General features: G+C 42.9%; 1 protein-coding gene across 1 annotated transcript in view; it reads left to right on the plus strand.

Moving 5' to 3' along the window:
- Window positions 1–686: 686 nt before the first annotated feature.
- The window catches only part of Enpp6 (ectonucleotide pyrophosphatase/phosphodiesterase 6), a 103,108-nt gene continuing 83,300 nt past the window's right edge, over window positions 687–20,494 (plus strand). Inside the window, exon 1 of the mRNA XM_026400609.2 lies at window positions 687–936. Coding sequence (XP_026256394.2) covers window positions 696–936 — 241 coding nt within the window. The 5' untranslated portion in view covers window positions 687–695. The remainder of the gene's footprint in view (window positions 937–20,494) is intronic.

A 20,494-nucleotide genomic window follows, 5' to 3' on the forward strand; every position in this document is an offset into this window, starting at 1 on the left:
CACTTCCTTCTACAAATGGGTTCAGGCGCCAGCAATTTATTTGTAATTGAAAAAAAAATAACAATAACACTGCCTATAGATGTATATGAAGAGAAAATAAGTGGTCGAGACCTTAACAAATAATTTGTTTTTAAATGCCACAGCTCCGGCAACAATGCTGGAAAGTTCACAAAGAGGTCCACCTAAATCTATTGTCTCTCCTTGATGTGCTAAGTTAAGAGGCTTGGGTTCCTAAATTGTAAGTGAAGCAGACAGAACGTTTAAATCAGGCAGAGATGGTGGGAGGACAGCAAATTAAAAGATTGTCCTTTTCTTGGCTCCTCCCTTTGGTTAGCACAACTGTGTAGTGTTCACTTTGTCTTCTTCTAAAATTCTTCCTCTCGGTGCCCGTATGTATTTCTGGAACATTCACCAAAAACAATGACTGCATTCCCTCCTCTGGTGCTAATTCTGGGTTGTTTGGGAACCCAGCTTATCTGATGGGAGTTGGGTCTCTAGACTTTGTTGGGTGAGCAGAGATGTTTTTAAAAGGGGTTGCTGTCCCTTTAAATTTTGAAAGTGAACTTGGCTCAGGAAGGCCAGCAGCTAGCTCAAGGTCCAGCCCCTAGAAGAGAGAATAGCTACAGATTCTCCATCCTCAATCTTTGCAAGGGGACGGCTGTGTCTGTGCTGGGCTCTGGCAGGCTCCTGGCAGCATGGCAGTGAAGCTGGGGTCCCTTCTGCTGGTCCTTGGGCTCAGCCTGGCTCAGCCAGCCTCTGCCCGCCGGAAGCTCCTGGTGTTTCTCCTGGATGGTTTTCGCTGGGACTACATCAGCGATGAGGCTCTGGAATCATTGCCTGGTTTCCAAGAGATTGTGAGCAGAGGAGTAAAAGTGGATTACCTGACTCCTGACTTTCCTACCCTCTCCTATCCCAATTACTACACCCTAATGACTGGTGAGTACTGAGTCACCCTCTTGGAGGGAGGGGAGGTCTAGAGGCAAGCAGGACACCAAAGATAGACAAGAATCTGTTCTTGGTTAAGATACCCCCCCCCCACGGTTGTATTTCCCCTCCCAAATTCTCCCAAGGACCTGTTTGGGATCCTCAGGATGGAAAAGAGAACTATAGCAATCAACCATATGGGGGCGATTTAAAAAGTGATTATTTGTTAACACAAATCCAAGTTCTAGCTAACCCTGGGTTTCTAAGTTCAAGTGCAAGAAATGGGCAGGTCTCTAGGTGCCAGTGCCAAATTCCTTCTGTCCTTTGCTATGTGCCTGTCATCCTTGAGTTATGTTAGCTGGTTTACCAACAGGTTAGACTGTGAAAATGACCCTTTGAGACTCCTCAGAGGAAAGTCCTAGACTTCCTGGGCGACTTGGAAGCATTTTTTAGGTCACACCCTTTGGTATTGCTTAGCAATGCCATTTCTTCCTCTTTTGCCTTTTTGGGTCAGGTGAAATGACATAGAGACCAAAAGAATTGTAGAGTTGAGATTCCTCCCTTTCAACCTCCAGCATCTATAAAAAGCAAGCCAGCCAACAAATGCAACCTTGAGAAAACAAACAAAAGTCCAGCTAACCCAGACTGCCTGGGCTGGGGAAGGTGGATTTGCCTTGGGTCATGTTTAGGTGGCCTCTGTCTGGAATTGCCTGAGCTCCAAATGTGTCAATGAACCGAACCTCTGTCTGTGCAAAAGTATGTGTAGCCCTCTTTCTGCTCATGTAGTGGGACCCCCAGCTTCTGGTTTGTTTTTCAGCTAATCTTTTTAAGGGCCAGCAAGAGGTTCTCAGAAAGAATTCAGCAAACTATCCAGGGAGGTTTTTAAGAATGCACTGTTATTACTGGTTATGCAGAACTTAACTATGTGCTTGGAACCCAGGGAGAACTTTGTAAATTATGTTAACAGAAAGCGGAGGAGAAGGCTGAAATGTCTTTATCGCTTTCAACAGAACACCAAAGCCAAAGGAGTCTGGAAACATGGATTGATACCCTGAGCTAGGTACTCAGAACTCAAGGAGAACCTAAAAAATGATGTTAACAGAAAGGGGATGGCAATTCTGGAATTTCTGACTTTGCGTGTAGGTATTATATACACGTTTGCATAAAAATGATATACACTCATGCCCCAAATTAAAGGGGAGCGATCCTATGGAGAATTAGAGATGAAGACATGGGAAACGAGAAAGAGATCAGACTGTGCACCAAGGAAAGAATTTATTTATTGTTTTTTTTTTTTTTAATTTCTCCCAATAGACAAACAACGAGTCTCTAAGATAAACATAATTAACAAAAGCCTCTCTGGTCCTCACTTGGCAAGCTTCTCCCCTTGTGGGGAAGCAGTTTGCAGGCTGCTGGGTCACACATAGATGTAATTGTATGTCCCAACCCGACTTCAGTTCCGTGCAGGGAGTTTCACACACCCAGAACGCCCCCACTCCAGTTGTCCATCAGAGCCTCGCTGGGAGGCGGGATTCATAAACTGCCACGTGCAGCTTTTCTCAATTGCAGTGGAAAATGAACAGAATACAGTTGAGACAGGCAGACTCCAGTAAGAAAGAAAAGACCATCACAACGCCTCAGAGAAACCAAGCCCGTGACACGGCCTTTTGTGATTCAGATCTACGTTCCTGATATTGGCACAAGGAATAATTTGCACAAAGTCTCTGTCACACTGAGACACCTTCTTCTCAGGCTTTGGATATTTTCCATTGTCTATTCAGGAGAGAAGAGCCCTTGATTGGGACAGTTTCCATGAGTGTCTGACAAAGATCTACCCCTTCACTTTCAAAAAGAGGCTGACTTGAGGAGGCCACAAGCTCTCTGTGCATGTTTTGTCTACATATTTTTTTAAATGGAAAATATGCATAATCTGATTTGAAAGTCGGCTTGGTATATAAATTGACTTGTCCACTTTTTGTAGAAGTAATACTGTACACAGATTTGTCTAGCCGGCTCGTGTTTACTATGTACAAACGTCTTTGGGTGTGATTTGTCTGGTATATCTGCTGAGCAAACTCACAGTTTTGAGGCAGAATTTACAGGCAAGAAGATGGCAGGGCCTGAAACTAAAATCATCTCCACCATCCTGGAACAGACTCGGGAATCAATTTTAAATTCTTTCCCCCCAATAACCATACTTATTTTTCTACCTGATGTTGAAAAACTCCCTTTTTTTAAAAAAAATAAAATAAAATATAAGGAAGAATATATCCTTTGGGAATTGTACTTAAACATATGGTTTGAGCATTTGAGCATTTTATGAACCAACCAAATTGTTATACTAGATCTTTTTGGTACCAAAAGATATGCTGTTTTAGGGTTCTCCAGAATTCACAAGAGAGGTTATGGTCACACTTCATTACATGAACCACTGTGCGTTCTCTTTGCTACAGGATGAGGAGTGATGGGTTACTAGGGTGGGGAAATGCTGGCTTTGGAGCTAGGAGAACTTGCTTGGAGTCTTTGCAAGGAAGACTTTGGTAGGACATTACACCGCTCTGGGCCTCTGTTTCCATAGCTATAAAATAAAATGGAATGAACTGCTCAGGTCCTAATCAGGCCAGAATTCCAGATGCTACTGGATGCAGACATTAAAAGTAAGAAATGCATAGGGAACTTTAAAAAGTTAGGGCTGGTCCCTTTCTGTGCTTTGGATGTGATTTATTTTCCAAGGGTGCATGTGTTGGAGGCTTAGTCCTTTGTGTGGTGATGCTGGGAAATTGTGTGGAACCTTGAAGAGGTGGAGCCTCATGGGAGGTCTCTAAGTTATTGGGAGACCAGCCCTCAGAAGGAAGGAAAGTAGCTCTGTTGGGATCTGTGAGTTCTGGTGAGAGCAAGTTGTTTACAAAAGCCTGAACCTGACCCCTGACTGTTCCCTGGCTTCCTGTTTGGAGATGTGATCTCTTCCTCCCACAGGGTGCCATGATGCCATTTGCCATTAGGCCCTCCCTAGAGACCAAACCAATAGAGCCACCCAATCTGGGACTTCTAGTCTCCAGAACTATAAGGTAAATAAATATCTTTTCTTTATACAGTTATCTAATCTCAGGTATTTTTCTATAACAAAAAACAAAAACAAAACCATCAGACTAATCCATGATTCTTGGGAGGCCAGAGGCCTTTGTGTATAAGTTTATCAAATGGCTGAAACTTCCTTGAGAGGGAGAATTTCATAGGGAAGTTATGTGGATGGGGATGGGAAACCAGCAATCGTACTTGTAAGGAACCTTGGAAAACATCCATCTTAGTCACTGACATGAAACCACTAGTTGTTTTCCTCAAAATATGTTTATATTAAGACTAATGTGAACAAAATCTCCAATAGTGATCAAGAAGATCCATCAAACAATTGATTGCTGGGGACATCGAATCATCAAACAAGGCCTTCCACCCTTCAAATTGAGGAGGGAGAAGAAATAGATACCTACCAAGACTCTAAATATAGAATGACATGGTGAAAAATAAATTTCTGTTGTTGAAGCCACTCAGTCTATGGTGTGGCAGCCTGTGCAAACTCGAGCATGAAGGATCAAGGAGTAGTTTCTCCAAATGCTGTAGAGAACGGAGAAGAGGAGAATGTCTTTGGATATCAATGTAGCATGAGGAAGCATTTTGGATGTGGGATTTGTGCTGGGATAAACAAGCACAAATATGGTGTAAATCATTAGGTCTTAATTTTATGCATATGGTCTCTTTCTGATGAGCTGTGGGTGGATCAACTTAGTTTTAGCAAAAATAAAACCACAGTTTAGCCAGGCATGATGGTGCACGCCTGTATCCCAGTGGCTTGGGAGGCCGTGGCAGGAGGATGGTGAGTTCAAAGCCAACCTTGGGCAATTGAGCAAGGCCTTAAGCAACTAAGTGAGACTTTTTCTCTAAAAGCATACAAAAAGGGCTGGAGGTGTGGCTCAGTGGTTAAGTACCCCTGGGTTTCATCCTTGGTATGAAAAAAGAGAAACCACAATTTATATGCCATTGGAATGCTTTCTGTTTTAACTGTAGATCTTTTTGTAAAGTTATTCTCTCTTTGGGGGGTAAATTCATATTTGATTTAGTGAAGTTTAACATAAAATTGGTGGAGGATCCAGTCATGGGGAAGAGAAAAGGCTGCATATATTTGGAGGCAGCACAGCTTAGTATTGTTTTGCTAAGGCTGACGGCAGCATTTGTTTGACATTCTGAAACACTTCTGTTTAAGAAGTTGGAGAAAGTGGCCCATAAGTGTCCTGAATAGCAGGGAGAATTTTATCTTTACCGCAAACAATCCACCAGGACATGAACATATGCTGAAATAAATTTGGTATAAAATAATTCTCATCTCAACATTTTAAAACTAATAAATAAAAGACATGGAGGTGGAGTGTTTTGAGACACCCCAGAATGTCAGTTCAGAGCTGAGATGGGAGGGTAGGTATCTGGAGCCTGGTTCTCTGGCAGGCTTTGAGCCGTGACCTGTGCCTGCCTAGGGTGGCCAGAACGTTGTGCCTGTGACCTAAGACCCAGGACAGAGGTCTCCCCAAGACAGAGGTCTCCCCAGGACCAGTCCAGGGGGCAGGGAGAGCCTGAATAATGATGCTTTCTGTTTTTCTTTCTTTCTTCCTCTTTTGCTATGCTGGGAATCACACCCAGGGCCTAATGCATGCTAGGCAAACATTCTACCATTGAGCCATGACCCCAGCCTGAATTATGGTACTTTATTAAATTCTGCATGGGCATCAAAGCCAAAACCAGGATGTTAATGGCTCAGACTTAATATTTGTGCAAGTACATTTCCTATCATGCTCCTAGAAATTACTTGGGATGTAAAATCTTAGCAGATATCAAGGACCTAACTTTCTAGAGTAAGAGACTACCAGGTATAAGTATGGTATGCTTTCCCCCTACTTTGAAGAAAATATCTGATTTAAATTAAAATCAGTCATCACTTGGACCAAAGGAAATCCACGTAGAAAGTACTGGACCAATCACTCTGTGAAAGAAGTCTACATCCCCAGCCTTCTGCAGAATTCAGTTTCAGGGAGAGGTGCCTGTAAACCCACCCACAGGACCAGGGGCTAGAGAGATGGCCTCTCTGGCTCCATCTCTTCTCCAAACCCAAGATCAGCATTGACACGGGGACCTTCACCACTGTGCATTAGCTTCTTTAGATTTAGATTCCTCCTCAAATAAATGATCTATATTTGATGTGCCCTTAGAGGTGTGCTCTCTTCCTCGCCTCCCCTTCCCTCTTGTTCCAAAGCCAGCCAGGCTTCTGTTTTTATGGTGTCCTCCTAGTAAGACAGGGTCCATCCTCTGATTCGATTTCCTTCTCCAGGACCAGCATTGGGCACAGGGCATGCTCCTCTTTCCTGAGAGCCCACCTCAGTTCCAGGACACCCTCCCCTCTCTCTGTTTCTTCTTATTTCACTGATTCCTCCTTGGTCCCGTCTGTGGGTTCCACCTCATCTTTTCTAACCTTTCTTTCTCTTACAGCCCTAGTCAAGGTCAATTCCAAAGCCTCTACTTCTCCCACCTCCATGGCTAGCACTTGTCCCAAACCTCCCCAGAAGCCTGGAGCTTCTCCCTGCTCTGGCTCTTCTACCTTCTGTGCTCTACAGTCTGTTCCCCATGGAAGTACTAGAACCATCCTTATAAAACCTGTGTCTTTCCATGTCCGTCCTCTGTTCAAAACCTCCAAGGGATTCTGTTCTCACGACAAGTAAATTTGAAAGTCTTTACAGAACTCTCCCCACATACTCACCAGCTCCTTTCTGACCTTATTCTCGACCACTCTTCCCCAGGCTGCCTCACATTACACAATTTGGTGTCCTGCTGGGCCAGGGAGTGTCCCCCACTTGAGGACACTGAGCTCTCTGCTTCCTCTAGCTGAAATGCTTTTTCCCCAGAAAGATCCAAGATGTGCTTTCCTGACCACACTAACTAAAATAGCCTCTTATCACGACATCATTCTCTATTGTCTTACTTTCCCTGTTTTGTGTATGACACCAATTTGTTTGCTTATTTCCTATCTTTTCCAAATCAAATTTATTGCAGTAAGCCAGGCATGATGGGGCATGTCTCTCCTCTCCGCTACTTGGGAGGCTGAGGCAGGAGGATCACAAACTCAAGGCCAGCCTGTTCAACTTAGCAAGACCCTGTCTCAAATGAAGAAATAAAAAGAACTGGGGATGTGGACAGTGGTAGAGCAACCCTGAGTTGGATCCCCAGTACCGCAAAAAACAAACAGAAAACCAAAACACTTATTATTGTAAAGAAGCATTATAATAATAATTCATGCATTCAGAATTTCAGAGAAGTGGTTATCACTTTGATTTTAGCTACTCCGAAACTAAGAAGGAAGAAGAAAAAAAGCTAAAATTATGCTTTGCTCATGTGAAAGCAATTAAGAACCACTTAGGTAAAGCGGTTGCCTTTTTTTTTTTTTTTTTTTTTTTTGTGGTGCTTGGGGTTGAACCCAGGGCCTGTGTGCATGCGAGGCAAGGACTCTACCAACTGAGCTATAATCCCAGACCAGTGATTGCCTTTTATGTCAAATAGTCTTTTTTTAAAAAAATATTTATTTATTTTTTAGTTGTAGTTGGGCACAATATCTTCACTTTATTTATTTCTTTTTATGTGGTGCTGAGGATCGAACCCGGGGCCTCACACGTGCTAGGCGAGCGCTCCACCCCTGAGCTACAACCAGCACCACCTCCCCCTCCCCCGGCGCCACTTTTTTTTAATATTTATTTTTTAGTTGTAGAGAGGCCCTGGGTTCAAATAATCGTATATATCTCAAAATATCTTTCAATTTTGCTTTAAGTTTTGATTCTAAGGAGGCAGCAAGAGGGTTAGGAGAACCTAACTATAGGCAAGGTGGCCTCAGCCAAGAGAGCAGACAACAGCAAAGCAAGGAAGGAGGCAGATAATTCAGCACTTTGAGAGGGGAGCAAAGGCCTAGTGTTATGTGTTCCTGGCTGTCAGACGTAGGAATGGGACTGACTCATTAAAGGTCCTGCAGAGGCACTTTTGGGTTCTCAGCCTCCATCCCAGGTTGCCTATGTGGCCGTCTGTGCAGACAGGCACCATGAGACGCTCCTATTTGAAAACATGAGGGGCTGTTATGGTCTGACTTCCGTGCACCCTGGAATTCCCATTAGCCTGCTAACCCTAATATCTCAGAATGTGACTGGATTAGGAGAGAGGGTCTCTAATGAAGTAAAATGAGGTCATTTGGGTGGGCTGTAACTCAATATCATTAGTATCTTTATAAGAAAAAGAGATAGGACACAGACCATGTGACACTAGGCTGCCCATGGAGGAACGAAGGGCTTCAGATGGGCCATTTCCATCCCCATACAGAGACTTACCTAGAGTGCCTGGTGATCCCTGCCCTGAAATCCAGGCAATCGTGGTATTTCAGTTTCCCAAGGCTGCCGTGACAAAGGACTACCAATTGGGTGGCTTATGACAAGAGAAATGTATTCTGATTGTTCTGCGGGCTACAAGTCTGAAATCAGGGAGCCAGCAGCACCATGCTCTTTTGGAAGGCTCCAGGATGAATGTGGTTCATGCTTTTCTCTTAGCTTCTAGGTTGTTGCCAATCTTTGGTGTTCCTGGGCTTATAAGATGTGTCACCGCAATCTCTGCTTTCATTGTCACGTGGCTTTCTTCCTGTGTGCCTCTATCTGTACATCTTCCCCTCTTCATCGAGGACTCCAGCCATATTGATTTGGTTCCACTCTAATGACTCATCTTAATTATGTCTGCAAAGACCTTATTTCTGAATGGGGTCACATTGGTAGCTACCAAGGACTAGAACTTGAACATACCTTTTTGGGACAAAGCAGTTCAACCCAGAACACGTGGTGTAGTGGAAAGAGTTATGGATTAGCTACAGAAGGCCCAGTTTTAATCTATTTTGTCACTTTTTAACTTTCAGGACTTGAACAGCTTCTTTCAAGTGTTAATATTTTTTTATTAGTACGATGGAGAAAGCCGAACTCACCCAATAGACTTGTATAAAATTATTACTCAGGGGCTGGGGTTGTGGTTCAAAGGGCTCCATGCTTGCCTGGCACATGTGAAGCACTGGATTAGATCTTTAGCACCACATAAAAATAAATAAGCAAAATAAAGGTATTGTATCCATCTACAACTAAAAATATATATTTTTAGAATTTATTTAAGTAGTAAAAAAATAAAATGAAATTATGATTCCTAATACTATGCCTGTTACACATGTAATCAGTAAGATTAGATAAGCAATTTGAGACTATATCTGAGACTTAGCATAATTGGCCCTTGGTAATTAACTCTGTATCACTTCCTCTTCATTCTGGGACCCAGGCTGAAAATAAGTAACTTCAAATGAGAAACACAGTCCACATGAAGAAGCAAAAGGGTAATGGCAGAACACTAGACTAGAGTTTAAAAACTTCTGCTCCCAGTTGGTTCAAATCACACCTGCTCACATTTCATTGGCCAAAGCAAATCACTTTGCCAAGCTTGATGCCAAAAATTCAGGCATGTACAATTCCTCCCAGAGAGAGGGCCAAGGTTTATTTATTTTTAACTAGAGTGTAATAGTGTCACAGACACTAAACTGATATTAGTTGCATTTTGTAAGAAACTTGTAGGTCTTGTTGTCCTTAAAAAAATTAGATGGGAGGCAAAAAGATTTTCAAAACACTTGAAATATCAAATAACAATTTAAGGGTGAAGTGATAATAGATCAATAGAAGAAACATTTCGAAGCTGGATATTATATAATTTAAATGAATGGCGCAGAGAGAGAATCTGCAACTGAGAAATGAGGTGAGTTTTAAGGGTATTGACCATTTTGATGGGGGAAGTAGATCTTGAATTAACTCTTGAAAATGATTGGAAAGATTTTTTAGTAGATGCATTTTGAGTCAGATATTAAAAGAAAAGAAATCAATACAGACTGTGATGATATTGGGGATGTAGCACAAGCAAAGTAAGAGAAGTGTATCTTAACAAGACAGAAGAGGTGTTAAATCCATTCACCATTTGGGTGTGGGCTGGAGAGCTACGGAGAGATGAGTTTATAAAACATCAACAACAATAACGACAGCAACAAAAAGAATGAAAAAAAAATAAACATGATGGAAGACTTTGAAAGCTGAACCAAGGACAGTTCAAGTTCCTCCTGCCCTCCTCTTCCACTTCAAACACTCCAGCATGTTTTTGGAGGGAAGAGGAAGAGTTGAATTTGAAGAGCACTTTTGAGTTAGGACTTGCTGATTGACTGAGGAGTGAATATGAAAGAAATGAAAGGGGGCTTGAAACCTTCCCCAGACTGCAAGATATGCAGAAGCTTGAAGAAATGGGAAAGTTTGAAGGGTTATTTGTTTCAGTGAGATTTATTTTTAATTTTTATTTATTTTCGTACTGGGATTGAACCCAGGGGCGCTTAACTACTGGACCACATCCCCAGCCCTTTTTAATATTTTCTTTAGAGACAGGGTCTTGCTGAGTTGCTCAGGGCCTCACTAAGTTGCTGAGGCTGGCTTTGAGTTCGTGATCCTCTTGCGTCAGCTTCCATAGCTGCTGGGATTCCAAGTGTGCACCACCAGGCCCAGCCTCAGTAAGATTTATTTGAGAAAATAAATTTTCATCAGAATATATTTCAAGTGGAGTAAGATATTCATCAGGAGTTAGCCCTTTAGGAGAAGAGAGAGTCTCTTAAAGGAGAATTCCAGAAACATGTCGAATAACCATGGCAGAAAAGGAGTGAAATTGATCCTCAGGTCCCAAAGGACCACAGCCTATGCCCTTCCTACCTCTCTGTTTGTCACACAGCTGGTAGAGAATATTTCTCACAGATACACAATTAAAATGTGCCTTCTCATCTGCATGAACTTTTGTCTAAATTTTTGCACTGACTTCCCAGAGACACCTAGACAGCTTTCCATTTCCCTACTGAAAACCACAGTCTCTCTAATGAGCCCTGAATTAGCTGCCTAGGGGAGCCGGCTGGGGAGGGGAGGTATCCGGGAACAGAAGCTATAAAGAGCTCTAACCAGATCAGGCCCCGAGAAAAAGATGTGTCGTCAGCATTTACAAAAATCATGTCTCTCGGCACATCATTATTTCGGCTCCTATCAACAGACCTCTCTGCACTGAAGTGCCACTTTTCAAAAAGTGTGTTTCTCTTGGCCTCCCGGGTGACAAGAGGGCGTTCTTAGTGGTTAGGGTAGTGGGTAAAGCTTTAAAATGTGGTGAAAATCTCTGATTCGAATAGCAGCCAACTCTTTTGAAGAAGGTCCCTCCACATGGGGCCTTTGTGGTTTACAGACCCTGGCCCAGCACTCCCTGATCCTCCTGGTCCTACCCAACCACTGATGGATAGGACCTCAGGCCTCCTGCCAAAGCTTCCAGGAGTTTGGTTGAACCGCGCTGTACTCTGGACTGCTTCATCATGAACACTACGCCCCAAATGAGTTAAAGCCATTTAAAATTAATTCACAGGGAGCCTGACTCAGCATGTTAATGGTTCTTTCAGAGACTTTTTAAACAACACCTACTCACATTTCAGACTCCCCTTTTGTGAATAGGGCCTTTGTGTTCACAGACTAACCAGGGAGGACCCGGTGCAGGTCTGGGGCTCCTGCAGGTCCTGTGTGTAGCATTTGGCTCTGGGTGGATACTTGGCTTGATCTTAACCAACTCCTATTTCCAGCCCTTTTGCTTAACAAGGAGAAGAGATCCAACAGACAGGTCTAGAAGCCACGTGTGTGTAGACTCAGGGTGACCAAGAGCCGAAGTCGTTAAGGGACCTTTGTTTTGGAATACTGCAGATACTTTAACTCCTAGAGGAAAGTAACTCCTCCCAGGTATTGTCAAGAATAAGCGCTTCAGGGCTGCTCTTTGGAGGCCCCATCAGAGAGGTCGTTGTGAGAATGTACGAGAATGTCTGCAGCAGAGCGCCCCAGCCTGGGCGCTGGTCATGAATGGGTTGGGCCAATCACCTTCTGCTATGAGTGGCCTTGTGCATTCATCCCATGGTGTTCAACCGAAGGGTCTGGTGAATCCAGTTGAGGAGCACTGGTAGAGCACAGAGGGTCTAGGAATGAGAGTCCAAGGACCGGGTTCCTTCTCTCAACTCCGCTGCTGTCAGCTGGGTCTTTGGATAAATCACATCATCTTCCTCATCTGAAGATCTTGTTGCTTTAAAATTAGACTATTGGGCAGGTGAAGCCCTAGAGTTCATTATGCATTAGTGAGGACCAGAGGTGTGCTGGGGATATTCTAGGTGCTGAGAATATAGTAGTGAGGTTCCAAGGACATTTTTTAAAAGCTTTTTTAAAAAAATACCTTTATTTTATTCATGTATTTGTATGTGGTGTTGAGGATCCAACCCAGGGTTTCGCATGTACAAGGCAAGTGCTCTACCGCTGAGCCACAACCCCATCCCCCCAAGGAGATTTTGGGGGGCCACAGTAGGAGCAGGAGCGGAGGGAAAGGAAGTCTGGAAGGGACTCTCTGTGAGACTCTGAAAGCTTTGGCCCTCAGGCGATCACAGCAACTCCAATTTGACCTGTTTGATACATAGGAAGGCAGTTGTCTGCAGTAAATTCCATGGGATGATGATGGTCTATGACCAGGACTGGCCTGAGGAAGGTTGGGGGACGGCAGCGGGAAGTCCTCATGTCTATAGGTGCAGTGGATTTGACACCCACAGAGTTTGCCAGAGCGGCCCCTGTGCCTTAGTCTCTTCCTCCAGATTCGGCACACAAATCAAACAAATTAGCTTGCGGGTTCTGCAGCTCATGTCTGGCTTTCCCTGAAAAATTATCTATATGTGTAAAGATTTGGCTTTCACAGGTGAACTTGAGAAAACATTCTGCTCTATGGTTGAGGGCAAAAAAAAAGAGAACTTAAACAAACATAGTTTTTTTGGGAGAAAACCTCAAATACTGTAATGTACTCTTTAGTCACTCACTAGCAGACCTCAGGTCTACCTCGGAATAGGCTCCCCAGCCCCCTCCAACCTCCCCCTTGTAACCCAGACTAATGAAAACATCAGGTTCACCCGGCCTTGACTTTGTGAACTTGAGCACTGTCCTTCCCTCTCTGGGCACTGTTTTTCTCTTTTGTAAAGTACATGGCCTAGAAGACACCCCGTCCCTGAGCCTGTGGTGGAGGCTGGCAACCCTTGACACTGGGGTTGGAGCTGGTGAAGGTGTGAGAGCCTCAGAGAATATACCAAGGTCTACACCCTTGACTTCAGCAGCCCCTAGAAAAGGCTGCCACATCACTAGGCCTGAGATGCCCCAGCAGTGATGAGCACGTGATCAGTCATGGTGAAAACTTTTCACACCTGTCCTTTGGTCTTTGGTCACAAATGCTCCACGGTGTGGAGGCAGCCTCTCTACCTCCTTTTGTCCAACCAGCCTCCACTAGGAGGTCGGGGAGGCAGTGATCTGTCGGGGCCCTAAGAAGATTTTGCCCGTTGGAGGGAAATCCATACCTTTAAAGAAACCAGCAGTTATGGTCATCTATTGAGGTGGCAACTGTACGGATGAGAGACAAAGATGGGACAGAGATGTCACATTATCTTTTTGAACACTATGAATTATTTATTTTTGAAATCGTACATTGAAGATGTATCTGTCTCCCATGGAACTTGCTCATCTCTAGTTAAGCAGATATTTTTATTCAACACTGATGGAGCACCCCCACTTGTGGACTTAGGGGAGATGGTTTCTCATTGGTGGTCCTCTGAGAGACGTTTCCCAGCCTCGTGGACACAAGGCAAAGGTTTGTGGTTTGGTGTGTGTTTTTCTCAGTCTGTAGTGCAGGCTCAGGAGACCATGGCGAAGGCTGTCATCCTCATCCTCCTTTGAACATCACCATCATAGCACTGCCCCTCTGAAGAGCAGGACCAAAGAAAGCCTGAGGCTCCACTTTGTCTGCAGCCTCTGAAGGGCTTACATCCTCTAGAGGGGTCCCTTGAGCAAGCCTGGCTGGTCCACACAGCACTCTGCTTGCTGTTGGTCTACTGTCCCTCAAGGGCATCAGTAGAGGGCAGGCAATCTCCACATCTTTCCCTTGCTCAGAAGAGACTTGCTTCATGTTTGTTGGACTTTCTTGGCTCAGTTCCAGTAACTGGACATCTGTCCAGGCCCCAGGTGGAAGCTTAGGCTGGGCTAGGGGGGATTTTGCTGCTGAGCCCCATTAGTTGACTGAAGTTCCACTCTTCCAGAAAACTCCCTTGTTGTATCCATAGACCCAATTTGGTCTGTGGATCCTGCATTGTTGGAGTCCTCAGGCCTCTAGGCTTCTTCCCCTCATCTCCACACTGGGCAAGCTTCTCCTGGGCCCAAAGTGACACCATGGCCATGTTCAGCCTGTTATCCTGGACTTCTCAGCACACTGGACTGTCCGTGGCTTTTGCTGGGCTCTGTGGGTAGATCTAATTTGAGCTTCCAGTTATCCCCAGACTGGCCCATTCCCCTGCAGCAGAGCCAGCTGGCCTCACCCCAAACCACGATACCCTTTGCTGTACATTTCTGAGTCCGACTTTCATAGTCCATTTTAGCATGCCTTCGTGTATGTAAAATATAACGCTAAAACTATGTGAATGAGCTTGGGAATGTGTAACAAAATCCACTCTATCGCAGCCCCAAGTTTCCCGAGAGGCTTCGAGAAATTAACAAAATGTAAAAAGCAGAAGACGCCTGAGAAATACTACCAGTGCTTGTGTTTTATTGTGCAGAACAGGACACCGAGGCCTGAGATTCCAGTCCAAGAGCCAGCTAAGAGTAGGACCACACCAGTGCAGATCTCTGAGTTGGGGCCAGCAGTTGGCTGGCTACCCTCCATGACTGGGGCCGGAGGCCCAGGCACTCTTTCCCAGTACCTACAGCCTACTTTCGTGGATTGACTTCTTTGCGTAAGCTTTCAACTTTGTTCTGAGCACTCTGACCTTCCTTCCTTCCTTCCTTCCTTCCTTCCTTCCTTCCTTCCTTCCTTCCTTCCTTCCTTCCTTCCTTCCCTCTGATCTTTTGTGCCTGGGCTTCTCCAGGTTGCTCTTGCTTCTTTCCTAATCCCCATTAACATATACCAAAATGCACAAGCCAAAATGGAAGTGTGATTCCAAGCACTGTGTGTATGTGTGTGTGTGTGTGTGTGTGTGTGTGTGTGTGTGTAGATTTCATAAAAAAAAAACCTGGTCAAGGAGGAGGTGGAGTCACCCAGAAGGCTGTATATGGAGTGTGGACTCAGCCTTCCTCCCGACTTCCTCATGCCATGGATGGTCATTGAAGGCTGGCTGCAGTTCCTTAAGCTCCTTACATAATCTCACCAAGTTCTGATAGAACAGATAAGACAACAACATTCCAGAGAATTTGCTCTCAGTCTGTATTGAGATGTGTTATAGCAGCTAGCTAAAAACTAAGAGTCAAAGAAAACAAGAGTGACCTCGGTTACCCAATTCTCAACCACCTGTTTGTTCTTTTGAACTCATTAACCAATTGTGTAGGTATTTTGGAAATGCACTCCAGGACATTCCCTTAGTGGACATTAGATTGATGCCTAACCTTCCAACAGGGGGATCACCTGGGATCATTGGGCCTTTCAAGTATGACCTCTCCCCTCTCCATTTGACTCCCCTGATTCTGTTCCAGGCCTCCCTGCAACTCTCAGTCCTTTCCTTTGCTAGCACTACCTATCACCTCTGTAGATCTCCTTCCCAAACCCAAGACCCAGCTTTCCTCCACCTAACTTTCTCTTTTAAGCCTAAGTACTACCAAGAGCTAGTAACATTTCAGAGCTGGATAGGGCATTGAAATATTATTTTCATCCATTGACTAACTCCTTTTCTGCTTTCTGGCTGAACCCTGGGTTTTGGTAACTGTATCCCCATATAGTGTTCACATATGTTCAAATGGTGCATTCATGTAGGAATATTATCCATTTAAGAATGTATTGACCATCTACTATGTAAGAAGTGCTGTTCTCAAAATGGCCTGTGTTCTTGGACAAACTTGCAATTAAGTTGGAGCAATAAATATGTAGTTTTTTTTTGTGGGGGTAGTACCAGGGATTGAACTCAGGGGTACTTGACCACTGAGCCACATCCCCAGCACTATTTTATTTAGAGATAGGGTCTCACTGAGTTGCTTAGCATCTTGCTTTTGCTGTCTTTGAACTTGTGATCCTCCTGCCTCAGCCTCCCAAGCCACTGGGATTACAGGTGTGCGCCACCATGCGTGGCTTAATATGTGTTTTAATAATCAAAATCATAGGACAGACTAGAACAGACATGGGGAAAATGGAGATGGTTTATCGTGTGTGGTAAAGAGGTAAGTTTTCTGAGGCGATAGTTATTTGAGTAAAGCTGAGGATTAAGGCAGGTTGAAACCAGGAGGAAAGTTCTCACAAATTAACAAGAAAACTCAAGTCAAAGTGGGAGATGGGAATGATTGGGAGAGTTTGGGGACCACAGGTGGGCTGAGATGATTACTCAGATGTTTCTGAGCAGTGTGGGTTTGAGGCTTAAGGGAGACCACTCAAGTCTAGGATGAGACTGATAGTCTGGGAGTCAAGTCTCCAGAGTTAGAATTTGAATGTGAGGTCAAGAATTTAACAGGCCCTATAGAGAGAGAACTAGTAGGGCTGATTGGATTGGGAGGATTAGAGAGAAAATCATCTCAGGATCAGACAAGAATTTAAGATAGCCTTAGGGTAAGATTATTAATTTGTATGTAAAGTGATCCAAGTTCACAAACTTGGGTGTATAAGAAACATTGCATTTCTCTATCTTTAAATAAGCCTCAATCTATGAATCGTTCTTTTTTAATTAATTAATTTATTTTTATTGAAGAATCTTATTGGTCATACAGTCACATATATACTTAAAGTAATAATGTCTGTTTCATTCTACCATCTTTCTTATCCCCACATGCCCTGCCTTCCCTTCCTTTCACTTCCCTCTACCTAATCTAAGGTAATGCTATTCTTTTTAAAAAACTTCAACAACAAATACTGTGTGACTCTACTTACAGGAAATTACCTAGAACAGTCAAATTCACAGAGAACTAAAGAAAAAGTGTGGTTACTAGGGCCTGGGTCAGGGAAGGGATGGAGAGTTACTGTTTACTGGATCCAGAGTTTTCAGTTTGGGATGAAAAAAAAAAGTTCTGGAGGTCGGTAGTGGTGATGGTCATACAAAAATGTGAATATAAAAATGTACAGTTAAAATGGTGTGAAGTGTACAGTTAAAATGGTGTGAGTGGGGCTGGGGCTGGGGCTTCATGGTGGAACACTTGCCTAGCATGTATGAGGCACTGGGTTCGATCCTTAGCACCACATAAATAAATAAATGTCCATTGATAGACAACTAAAAAATATTTTAAAAAATGGTGCAAATGGAATATGTTATATATATATATATATATATATATATATATATATATATATTTGTACAATAAAAAAATAAATAAACCTAAAGTGGACTGACCCCCATCCCAATGGTGTGAGTGGAAATTCAGTTTTAGTTTCTTTTGGGTTGTACAGGGGGGCTTCTCTTCTTCCCCGAAGGTTAAGCAAAGGTCCTTGGGTTGTATGCTGTTCCAAATACTTAGGGCAATGGCCCTGGTCATTGATCCACATTGGTGGTCATGTGGTTCCCCAAAATGGGCTCTCTTGCTTTGGGCTAGAAAACCCTGTGTGTCCCCATTTTAGCTCACAGACTCAATCCTCCTCATGGAGTTCTTCCACCAACCAATTCATCATTTCCCACTCTGGCTGTACCAGCCAGTTCTTTCTTTTTTCCCACTGGTCTGGGAAGGAAACTCCCCATCAGGGTCAGCTTCATGGGTGTGTACCTATGCAGGAACACAGGCTACTGTGCTTACAAGGATACTGTGCTTGGTTTCATGCTCTGCTGCCACCATTTTGAAGTTTTCAATGGACAATTAAACCCTGGCATATACTTTTCTCCCCTTTCCTTCAGAAAAACCACCACCCGATGTGCTCAAATGAGCTCAAACATTAGCTATTGTTTGAGAAATGATAACATCTTCAAAGACCAAAGGAACTGGATATCTGCCTGACCCATGACCAAGGGGCATATACAGGGAGAAAATATGCTATCTAATATTTCAGTATAATATCTCAATATAGCATCTAATTCAGTACTTCATATTCTTGTATCTTTGGCACTTGCAATTCAGATGGTGATTTCTCTATCAGCCATGAAGTCTTATAGATAGATTTAGGAGTCATGCTCATAGAAGTGGGGAGTTATGTGAGTAGATGAGCCCCATTGTGCAGACAACAGTGAGAGAAGAGAAAGAGGTCAATATGGAAACATGAGGACAGTGCTGACATTTAGGGAGTAATATATGGAAGAAGAGATGTCAAAGGAGACAAGGAAGATGTGAAGACTTATCAAAGATCATTCTACTAAAGGCCTAAAATGAAACTTAGGATTCTAGCAGTGTCAAAGTGATCAAGGAAAAAAATTAAAGTTTCCAGTAGAAGGTCAGTATTATTAAATAAAAAATTAAAGAAAATAAGAAATGAAAAAGAAAGTCATTAGGTTATAGACTTTTTATTAGCAGCAGGGTTTGTGAGATCACTGGGGCACTAGAAAGGAGAGACAGTGATTTGGAGGTAAATTCTGCATCAGGAGAAGCTGGGGGTTGCTATTTGCCTGTGTAGCTGGGAATCTGGTGGATCTTAGGTATTAATATGCTAATTAGGTCTTATATATGGATCTACATAGTTGTGATCTCAGTTGATCTTTAAAAAATTGATTAATAGCTTTATTGCGGTATAATGCACATAACACAAGATTTATCAATTCAAAGTGTATAATTCAATGATTTTAGTATATTTTCAGAGCTGTGCAACCATCCTCAGGATAAAAGCTTAAAATGTCTTCATCTTCCACAAGGGACACCTCATATCCAATAGTTACCTCCCATTCCTATTCCCAACCTTAAGCAACAACTAATTCTATTGCTATAGATTTGCCTTTGCTGAATGTCACGAGACTCCATGGCTTGTGTGTGGGTCACCGCGCATCAAAGCCTAGTGGATAAAACATATGGTTTCTGGGAATGACCAGTGGACATTTTCCCTGGTCAATTGCCCAGGGACATTGTGAATTTCTATCCCGCTCTGCCATGTCTCAGACAGTACCTGAGATGGGTGTGACCTGCCAAGATGCCAATCAACTTGCTGACTGCAAGACATGGAAGCAAGACTCCGCCCTTGAAAGCTTATTCCTGATTCCTTATACCTACCCCCTTGAATAAACCACTGGAACCATCTTTCTTTTGTCTAGTTCTAGCTCTTGTATGGACTTCGCTTTTGTAAATATATTTCTGACTCTTAATCTTTTGTTCTTCACTAATTATATTAGACTTTACATTTCCAGGTCCTTTACACCCTCCTTGGCAAGAAGAACCTCTCAATGAGATGCCAGCCATTGCCCTCGTTAGCTGGATATTTCCTAAAAACAAAATCTATCTATTATCTGTCTATCTATCTATCTATCTATCTATCTATCTATCTATCTATCTATCTATTCTTTTGTGTCTGGTTTCTTTCACTAAGCACAATACTTTTGAGATTTGTCCAAGTTAAATCAGTATGTCATTCTGTTTTATTCCAAGAAGTCTCTCATTGTGTGAATAGACCACCCTTTATCCATACACCAGTTGTTCAGCATTTGAGTTGCTTCCACTTTTGGGCTCTTGCCAATAATGCTGTGGTGCACATTTGTGTCCAGGGTCTTTGTGTGGACATATATTCTCATTTCTTCTGGGGAGATGGGATGGAATTCCTGGGTCATACAGTAATTCTCTGTTCAGCATTTTGAGAAATTGCCAAACTGTTTCAAAATGGCTGCACCATTTTACATTCTCACTAGCAATGTGTAAGGGTTCTGATTTTTCCACCATTTGCCTCAACACTTACTTTATTTTTTTATTATAACTACTCTGGTGGGGTATCCAGTGTCATTTAATTGTGGTTTTGATTTGAATTTCCCTAATGACTAACAATGCTGGGGGCATCTTTTCATGTGATATTTGAAAACTTTCCCCAAAGAAGTTATGTCTCTTCAAATCCTTTTAACCATTTGTAAAAGTGGGTTGGCTTTTTAATTTTGGTACTAGGCATTCTTTATATATTCTGGATATAAATTCTTTATGAGATATACGATTTGCAACCCAGGATGTGGGTTGTATTTTCACTTTCTTGATGGAGTGCTTGAAGTACAAAAGCATTTAATGATAATGAAATCCTATTTATCAATTTTCCTATTATCAGTTGCAGTTCTTCTGTCATATCTAAGAAATAATCGCCTAAGCCAATATCAGAAAGATTTATACCTATGTTTTCTTCTAAGAGTTTTATACTTTTAGCTATGTTTAGGTTTGTGACTCATTTTGAGTTATTTTTTTTTTGTGTGTATAGTGTGAGGTATTTGCCCCAGTACCATTTATGGAAAAGTCTATTATTTCCCCAGTGAATTTTTTGAAATTTTGGG

The sequence above is a fragment of the Urocitellus parryii genome, chromosome 14 (assembly GCF_045843805.1).
Source record: "Urocitellus parryii isolate mUroPar1 chromosome 14, mUroPar1.hap1, whole genome shotgun sequence".
Taxonomy (NCBI): Eukaryota; Metazoa; Chordata; class Mammalia; order Rodentia; family Sciuridae; genus Urocitellus; species Urocitellus parryii.